At 52.5% G+C, this 9,737-nt stretch overlaps 1 protein-coding gene across 1 annotated transcript; it reads left to right on the top strand.

The window, feature by feature from the left end:
• Window positions 1-6,400: 6,400 nt before the first annotated feature.
• On the top strand, window positions 6,401-7,848 carry LOC121841145. The gene is made up of 2 exons (XM_042307606.1): window positions 6,401-6,534; window positions 6,663-7,848. The coding sequence occupies exon 2, from the start codon at window positions 6,969-6,971 to the stop codon at window positions 7,761-7,763; it is 795 nt and encodes a 264-aa protein (XP_042163540.1). The 5' UTR covers window positions 6,401-6,534; window positions 6,663-6,968; the 3' UTR covers window positions 7,764-7,848.
• Window positions 7,849-9,737: the final 1,889 nt, after the last annotated feature.

The raw sequence follows: 9,737 nt of genomic DNA, 5'->3' as shown, positions 1-9,737 counted from the left end.
GTCACAACAACATAATCAACACCGTGAGTCACTAAATGTGTGTGTGTGTGTGTGTGGGGGGGATATGTTCTGCATAAATCTCTCCTGTCTAAGTGTCCATGTCAAAGTCAACTCTTCCAGAAAGTATTGCATTTTTTTTCACTAACTCAAAACAAACAAATGATGTAGATTAGGTTTTTGACTATCCTTTATTTAGCTAACTGACATGCAAAAGGTACTAGACTATCCAAACTACACTATATATAGACATAAGTATGTGGAGTGATGAATCACGCTTCACCATCTGTCAGTCCAACAAAGCAATCTGGGTTTGGCGGATGCCAGGAGAGCGCTACCTGTCCCAATGCACAGTGCCAACTGTAAAGTTTGGTGGAGGAGGAATAATGGTCTGGGGCTGTTTTTCATGGTACGGGCTAAGCCCCTTAGAGGGAAGGCTGTTATAGCAGCAAAGGGGGGCCACACTCCATATTAATTGCAATGATTTTGGAATGAAATGTGTGACGAGCAGCTGTCCACATACACAACACAACCAAAAGTATCTCTAGATCGCGCCCTACACTGTCTAGATCAGATACATTTCATGTAGGGGGAAAGCTGTAACTTTGTGCAGTTGACAAAAGGTCATCTGTCACCTTATTTTCTATTTAACTAGGCAAGTCAGTTAAGAACAAATTCTTATTTACAATGACGGCCTACCCCGGCCAAACACTAACGACGATGGGCCAATTGTGCACCGCCCTATGGGACCAATCCCAGCCGGTTGTGATACAGCCTGGAATCAAACCAGGGTCTGTAGTGATGCCTCTAGCACTGGGATGCAGTGCCTTAGACCGTTGTGCCACTCGGGAGCCCCTCATTTAGGCTGTATTTGTGGGAGAACCCTCTGAGGAAAGTGTTCTATATGGACCCAAAGGGATTCTATATCGACCCAAAGGGATTCTATATGGACCCAAATGGATTCTATATGGACCCAAAGGGATTCTATATGTACCCAAAGGGATTATATATGGACCCAAAGGGATTCTCAATGGACCCAAAAGGATTCTACATGGACCCAAAGGGATTCTATATGGACCCAAAGGGATTCTCAATGGACCCAAAAGGATTCTATATTGACACAAAGGGATTCTATATGGACCCAAAGGGATTCTAAATGGACCCAAAGAGATTCTATATGGACCCAAAGGGATTCTAAATGGACCCAAAGGGATTCTATATAGACCCAAAGGGATTCTATATGGACCCAAAACCATTCTTTAAAGCGTCCCCCCGCAGGAACAGCCGAAGAAGCCTTTTAGGTTCTAGGTAGAATCTTTTTTCTAAGAGTATCTACATGGCAGTTTAATTCAGGATAGAGATCGGCTTTTCAATCAAACAGGCCTATGTGAAATGCAATGATTCTTACCGTTAGAAGCCTGTCCCTTTGACCTCTGCATCATGCCCGGGGGAAACAAACATACATGTTAGGCTTTCAAAGGGAGCTTCACCAAACATGGACTAGATAACTAAGTAGCCAACTGATATGCTAACTTAACTAGCGTTAGCTGACCGGTTAGTTAGCCATCATAAGGCTAACATTAGCTAGTTAAAAGTTGTGGCTGTGTAACATTATGGGAGAATCCCATTTGCTGGTTAGCCTCCCGGCTAAAGACTTACTATGACTAACTAGCTAGCGGTAGTTTACAATCAAGCAACGCAAACGTTGCAAGATGGCTAGCTTCCAAGCTAGATATGGCTCGTTACACATTTAGCCAACTTCAAATGTTAACCAATGACCCATTTACATGTGACTTTACAAGGTTAGTTAATGTTAAACACTGGATTTCTTAATTAACAAGTTAGCTAGCAAACTAATGTTCACTAGCAAATAGCTTGTTTTCCCTCAAAAACAATGTATCAACCTCTACAACTTCGCTTGCTTGACAACAAACTCCCTGGCAAAATCAAAGCGTTGGCTAGCTTAACGGTAGACATAAAATAAGTCTGAAACGTAAAGAGCTAGCTAATGTTAGCTAGTTAACATCAGTCTTGCCTACCTGAGGGTCAAGGCTTGCGGCAGACATAATTCATCAAGTCCCTGGATTCGCACGGAGCCTAGCAAGTCACGGTAACGTCTCTGGGCCCCGGTTGTTCTAAGCTCAGTTAAGGTTAGCTAAAGTGTTTTTCCGCTGCACGCAGTCAGCTATTCCCAGATCAACTTCCACAGTCTCAGTCTTATACGGTCCAAAGGTAAACAAGTCCGGATATTATTTCCACATCTCCACAGAGTGTTGTTATTGGATCCAGTAAAATACTTGTCCACTGTTGAATCTTTTGCGTCTTTTGTTTTACTCCAGAGATCCCTCCTCAGTCAGCGGCGGGCCCTGACCCCTCCTCAGTCAGCGATGGGCCCAGACCCCTCCTCAGTCAGCGCTGGGCCCTGACCCCTCCTCAGTTAGCGACGGGCCCTGACCCTTCCTCAGTTAGCGACGGGCCCTGACTCCTCAGTTAGCGACGAGCCCTTAGCCCTCCTCACTTCCCTCCTCACTTCCCCCTGATCCCTCCTCAGTTAGCGACGGGCCCTGCACCCTACTCAGTTAGCGACGGGCCTTGACCCCTCCTCAGTTAGCGAAGGGCCCTGACCCCTCCTCAGTTTGCGATGGACCCTGACCCCTCCTCAGTTAGCGACGGGCCCTGACCCCTCCTCAGTCAGCGACAGGCCCTGACCCCTCCTCAGTCAGCAACGGGCCCTGACTCCTCAGTTAGCGACGAGCCCTTAGCCCTCCTCAGTTCCCTCCTCACTTCCCCATGATCCCTCCTCAGTTAGCGACGGGCCCTGACCCCTCCTCAGTTGGCGACGGGCCCTGACCCCTCCTCAGTCAGCGACGGGCCCTGACTCCTCCTCAGTCAGCGACGGGCCCTGACCCCTCCTCAGTCAGCAACGGGCCCTGACCCCTCCTCAGTTAGCGACGGGCCCTGACCCCTCCTCAGTTAGCGACGGGCCCTGACCCCTCCTCAGTTAGCGACGGGCCCTGACCCCTTCAGTTAGCAATGGGCCCTGACCCCTCCTCAGTCAGCGACGGGCCCTTAACCCCCTCCTCAGTTAGCGACGGGCCCTGACCCCTCCTCAGTCAGCGATGGGCCCAGACCCCTCCTCAGTCAGCGCTGGGCCCTGACCCCTCCTCAGTTAGCGACGGGCCCTGACCCCTCCTCAGTCAGCGACGGGCCCTTACCCCTCCTCAGTTAGCGACGGGCCCTGACCCCTCCTCAGTTAGCGACGGGCCCTGACCCCTCCTCAGTCAGCAACGGGCCCTGACCCCTCCTCAGTTAGCGACGGGCCCTGACCCCTCCTCAGTTAGCGACGGGCCCTGACCCCTCCTCAGTTAGCGACGGGCCCTGACCCCTCCTCAGTCAGCAACAGGCCCCTGACCCCTCCTCAGTTAGCGACAGGCCCTTACCCCTCCTCAGTTAGCGACGGGCCCTGCACCCTACTCAGTTAGCGACGGGCCCTGACCCCTCCTCAGTTAGCGACGGGCCCTGACCCCTCCTCAGTTAGCGAAGGGCCCTGACCCCTCCTCAGTCAGCAACGGGCCCTGACCCCTCCTCAGTTAGCGACAGGCCCTTACCCCTCCTCAGTTCCCTCCTCACTTCCCCATGATCCCTCCACAGTTAGCGACGGGCACTGCACCCTACTCAGTTAGCGACGGGCCTTGACCCCTCCTCAGTTAGCGACGGGCCCTGACCCCTCCTCAGTTAGCGACGGGCCCTGACCCCTCCTCAGTCAGCGACGGGCCCTGACCCCTCCTCAGTCAGCGACGGGCCCTGACCCCTCCTCAGTTAGCGACGGGCCCTGACCCCTCCTCAGTTAGCGACGGGCACTGCACCCTCCCTACCTCAGTTAGCGACGGGCCTTGACCCCTCCTCAGTTAGCGACGGGCCCTGACCCCTCCTCAGTTAGCGACGGGCCCTGACCCCTCCTCAGTCAGCGACGGGGGCCCTGACCCCTCCTCAGTCAGCAACGGGCCCTGACCCCTCCTCAGTTAGCGACGGGCCCTTACCCCTCCTCAGTTAGCGACGGGCCCTGACCCCTCCTCAGTTAGCGACGGGCCCTGACCCCTCCAGTCAGTTAGCGACGGGCTCTGACCCCTCCTCAGTCAGCAACGGGCCCTGACCCCTCCTCAGTTAGCGACGGGCCCTTACCCCTCCTCAGTTAGCGACGGGCCCTTACCCCTCCTCAGTTAGCGACGGGCCCTGACCCCTCCAGAGTCAGCGACGGGCCCTGACCCCTCCTCAGTCAGCCCCCTGACCACTCCTCAGTTAGCGGGCCCTGACGTTAGCGCCCCTGACCCCTCCTCAGTTAGCGACGGGCCCTGACCCTCCTCAGTTAGCGATGGGCCCTGACCCCTCCTCAGTTAGCGACGGGCCCTGACCCCTCCTCAGTTAGCGACGGGCCCTGGCCCCTCCTCAGTCAGCAGCACGGGCCCTGACCCCTCCTCAGTTAGCGACGGGCCCTGACCCCTCCTCAGTTAGCGACGGGCCCTTACCCCTCCTCAGTTAGCGACGGGCCCTGTTACCCCTCCTCAGTTAGCGACGGGCCCTGACCCCTCCTCAGTTAGCGATGGGCCCTGACCCCTCCTCAGTTAGCGACGGGCCCTGACCCCTCCTCTGTCAGCAACGGGCCCTGACCACTCCTCAGTTAGCGACGGGCCCTGACCCCTCCTCAGTTAGCGACGGGCCTGACCCCTCCTCAGTCAGCAACGGGCCCTGACCCCTCCTCAGTTAGCGACGGGCCCTGACCCCTCCTCAGTTAGCGACGGGCCCTGACCCCTCCTCAGTTAGCGACGGGCCTGACCCCTCCACAGTCAGTGACAGGCCCTGACCCCTCCTCAGTCAGCAACGGGCCCTGACCACTCCTCAGTTAGCGACGGGCCCTGACCCTCCTCAGTCAGCAACGGGCCCTGACCCCTCCTCAGTTAGCGACGGGCCCTGACCCCTCCTCAGTTAGCGACGGGCCCTGACCCCTCCTCAGTTCAACGGGCCCTGACCCCTCCTCAGTTAGCGACGGGCCCTGACCCCTCCTCAGTTAGCGACGGGCCCTGACCCCTCCTCAGTTAGCGACGGGCCCTGACCCCTCCTCAGTTAGCGACGGGCCCTGACCCCTCCTCCAGTTAGCGACGGGCCCTGACCCCTCCTCAGTTAGCGACGGGCCCCCTCCTCAGTCAGCGACGGGCCCCTCCTCAGTCAGCGACGGGCCCTGTTACCCCTCCTCAGTTAGCGACGGGCCCTGACCCCTCCTCAGTTAGCGACGGGCCCTGACCCCTCCTCAGTTAGCGACGGGCCCTGTCACCCCCCCTCCTCAGTCAGCGACGGGCCCTGACCCCCCCCTCAGTCAGCGACGGGCCCTGACCCCTCCTCAGTCAGCGACGGGCCCTTACCCCTCCTCAGTCAGCGACGGGCCCTGACCCCTCCTCCTCAGTTAGCGACGGGCCCTGACCCCTCCTCAGTCAGGGATAGGCCCTGACCCCTCCTCAGTTAGCGACGGGCCCTTACCCCTCCTCAGTTAGCGACGGGCCCTGACCCCTCCTCAGTTAGCGACGGGCCCTGACCCCTCCTCAGTTAGCGACGGGCCTGTCCACTTCATTGGCGGGCGACAATACCTAAAAAGAGGTGTTGTTTATACTGTCTTGGCGTGTAACTGGCACATTGAAAAGAGACCTGGTGTTTGGGGAAGAAGACCTCCTGCTCTGACTGGGGGGGGGGGATGAAGAACAAGGTGCGCCGCCTGTGGACTGTGCCGTGTCTGATGCGGTCCAGACCCATGATTACTGTTCTGTCCCTGAATCCGCAGCCCTGGACATGACCCTAATGGCAAACCATGAGCACGTAAGAGAAATTGAGGAGCTTCGAGCCAAACTGGAGAAACTGACCACCCAACGTGGTCTACAGCGATTTGCTGGTTCTGACGAGGATATACGTTTTTACACAAGGTACAGTTATGATTTATATTTATGATTTATTTATTATTATTATTGCTTACTATTGTTTATTATTTACTATTAATTATTAGTATTATTATCCCAAAGTCCATCTTACCTTTCAGTACATGTTCATTGTTTTTTAAAACTAGGCTAGCATATCTTAGCCTAAGTAGGCACATTGAATGTTTATTGTCTTTACATTAGTTTTCAGTTGACCCCCCAAAAATGCTCCCAGGTCACTGCTTCAAATAAGATTTGGTTCTTAGTCCACTTTCCAGGTTAAATAACAGAACATTTCAAACAAATTCACTGCTGTGATGATAGCTGCTGTGAATTACCGTACGAATTGCAGAAACAAGAAGACATGCTAGGTCATGTCTAGTGCTAGGGCTTAGAGAAGATGGGCAATAATAGTCATGAGCTTTTTTGGTATTCAAATACTCAGGGTCCATCTTTAGATTTGCAAGCTACACCCACCTGATGGCCTTCTGGCACTTGATTGAGCGGGCAGCAGAGACCAAGTTTATAAGTCACAAGCACCAATCCATCTGAAACAAGTGTTACTCGAAGAAAACCGGTAAGGGACAACTTCATTAAATACTTAAGAGTATATTATTTGATCTTACTGTAATTGTTAAACATTTACTTTTTGTTATGGACCGAATATAAGGACTATTGTACTAAAATGGGTTTCTTTACATTCAGACACTGCCATCAATCGACGAGTTCTTGTTTGTGACTCATCCGTCACTGGGTCTGAAGCAGAAGGATTTGGCCCATCCACCAATCGACAGTGAGCCGGAGTATCATCTCTTGGGCCAACTTCCTCTACTGTCTGCTTGGATCAGCACGGGTATGGATCCCCAAGGAAACCATCAAAGCCCACCTGCCACCAGAGTTCAAGGACTATCCAGACACCCAGGTAGTGATCGACTGCACTGAACTCCATCTTCACTACTACTGCAGAGTGAGGTGTTTTCTTCCTACAAGTCACACTGTACCTTTAAGGGCATGTTGGGAACGTCACCACATGGAGCTGTCACTGCTGTGTCATGGTTGTGTCCTGGATCTGTGAGTGACAAGGAGTCTGGAATTATGTCCTTACTCACCTCTGACATGGCCATTATGGTGGATAAGGGCTTTCTCGTAGATGACATTGTTCCGTGCAAGGTCTACCGGCCAGCCTTTCTGTCAAGACGCGCGCAGGAGGTTAGGGAGACCCAATCCATTGCCAGGCTGAGAGGGCAGGAGGTTAGGGAGACCCAATCCATTGCCAGGCTGAGAGGGCAGGTGGTTAGGGAGACCCAATCCATTGCCAGGCTGAGAGGGCAGAAGGTTAGGGAGACCCAATCCATTGCCAGGCTGAGAGGGCAGGAGGTTAGGGAGACCCAATCCATTGCCAGGCTGAGAGGGCAGGAGGTTAGGGAGACCCAATCCATTGCCAGGCTGAGAGGGCAGGAGGTTAGGGAGACCCAATCCATTGCCAGGCTGAGAGGGCAGGTGGTTAGGGAGACCCAATCCATTGCCAGGCTGAGAGGGCAGGAGGTTAGGGAGACCCAATCCATTGCCAGGCTGAGAGGGCAGGAGGTTAGGGAGACCCAATCCATTGCCAGGCTGAGAGGGCAGGAGGTTAGGGAGACCCAATTCATTGCCAGGCTGAGAGTGCATGTTGAAAGAATGATCCGCAGAGTAAAGGAGCACAAGCTGTTTGACACAGTCATCCCCCTGACCATCTCAGGCGTGGCGTGCCTGTTGGTTAACTATCAAAATGGACCTTTGGTCAGAGCACGGGCCAAGCCAATGTAATTGTACATGTGTTTGTTTGCTAGCAGCAAAATAATAATTTGTTTATCTATGACATGTATCAATCATTTGTGTTGTAGTGCATATCAGTTTGTGTGGAGCTTGTATTGGCTTTAATTAGGCAATGAGTAACAGGGGTGGGGGAAACACAGGTAACACAGAATAGCCAGAATGCAAGATTGAATACAGTGTTAGAGATGTGTAATTGATTAACTGAACTGTTGAACATTTGCTGAAATACATTTTTTTTAAACAAATCTATTCTACTGTAGTTTTCTTCACAAGAACATCAATACTTATTTTTCATGAAACCACTAAACTTGGCACCCATGCAGGGGATCCATTCAGGTGTGAGACACTGATGCAGGTAGTGGTAAAAATAAAAGTGGTCAACCTTCTCTCTTATAGTTGTTGAAACCTGTAGATCTTTATATATCCTTTCAACTAGGATGTCCTCCTGTGTACAGATGACAAAGTCACACCAGCTACAACCTGTGAGAAGGATTTGACCTTGCACCTGCCAGTAGTAAGCATGAGATCTCTTCAACTTCAGCTCTCCATTCTGTATCCTCAGGTAAGGGCAGTCAACATAACTTGGTACATTTGGGCACTTGACCTCGTAGAGTCCAAAGTGTGGTCTCACACTGGGATCAAATATGATTCATCTGGAGAGGATCCTAACCACGGAGCATCTGGGTGCACTACGAAGCCACACGGAAAGAAGTTAACATTCTTCAGTGTGCAGTACCCCTGTACAGCCACTGGCTCCATGGCTAGCCCCCTCTTCATCTCCATGGTCTTCATACACAGAACACTTCCTGCAACACAGGAGCAGTCAGGATGCTCTCGATGGTGCAGCTGTAAAACTTTTTGAGGATCTGAGGACCAAATCTTTTCAGTCTCCTGAGGGGGAATAGGTTTTCTCGTGCCCTCTTCACGACTGTCTTGGTGTGCTTGGACCATGTTAGTTTGTTGGTGAAGTGGACACCAAGGAACTTGAATCTCTCAACATGCTCCACTACAGCCCCGTCGATAAGAATGGGGGCATGCTCGGTCCTCCTTTTCCTGTAGTCCACAATCATCGCCTTTGTTTTGTTCACGTTGAGGGAGAGGTTGTTGTCCTTGCACCACACGGTCAGGTCTCTGACCTCCTCCCTATAGGCTGTCTCATCATTGTCGGTGATCAAGCCACTGTTGTGTCATGAGCAAACTAAATGATGGTGTTGGAGTCGTGCCTGGCCATGCAGTCATGAGTGAACAGGGAGTACAGGAGGGGACTGAGCACGCACCCCTGAGGGGCCCATGTGTTGAGGATCAGTGTGGCGGATGTGTTGTTACCTACCCTGACCACCTGGGGGTGGCCCGTCAGGAAGTCCAGGATCCTGTTGCAGAGGGAGGTGTTTAGTCCCAGGGTCCTTAGCTTAGGGATGAGTTTTGAGGGTACTATGGTGTTGAACGCTGAGCTGTAGTCAATGAATAGCCTTCTCGCATAGTTGTTCCTTTTGTTCAGGTGTGAAAGGGCAGTGTGGAGTGCAATAGAGGTTGCATCATCTGTGGATTGGTTGTTGCGGTATGCAAATTGGAGTGGGTCTAGGGTTCGACCTTAGTCCTGTATTGACGCTTTGCCTGTTTAATGGTTCGCCGGAGGGCATAACGGGATTTGTTATAAGTTTCCAGGTTAGAGTCCTGCTCCTTGAAAGCGGCAGTTCTATCCTTTAACTCAGTGCAAATGTTGCCTGTGGCTTCTGGTTGGGGTATGTACGTACAGTCGCTGTGGGGACGATGTCTTTGATGCACTGATAAAGCCAGTGTCTGATGTGATGTACTCAATGCCATTGGAAGAATCCCGGAACATGTTCCAGTCTGTGACAGCAAAACAGTCCTGTAGTTTAGCATCTGCTTCATCTGAACACTTTTTTATAGACCGAGTCACTGGTACTTCCTGCTTAATAGGGCTTGGCGTCCTGTTAGCGGGAC

The sequence above is a fragment of the Oncorhynchus tshawytscha genome, linkage group LG28 (genome assembly GCF_018296145.1).
Source record: "Oncorhynchus tshawytscha isolate Ot180627B linkage group LG28, Otsh_v2.0, whole genome shotgun sequence".
NCBI classification, from domain to species: domain Eukaryota; kingdom Metazoa; phylum Chordata; class Actinopteri; order Salmoniformes; family Salmonidae; genus Oncorhynchus; species Oncorhynchus tshawytscha.
Note: the sequence above shows the minus strand (reverse complement) of the source record. Positions and strands in the feature narration are given on the sequence as shown.

What these genes read in the sequence shown, in the direction of transcription:
- LOC121841145 (XM_042307606.1), top strand. Translation starts at nt 6,969, where the DNA reads ATGTTGGGAACGTCACCACATGGAGCTGTCACTGCTGTGTCATGGTTG.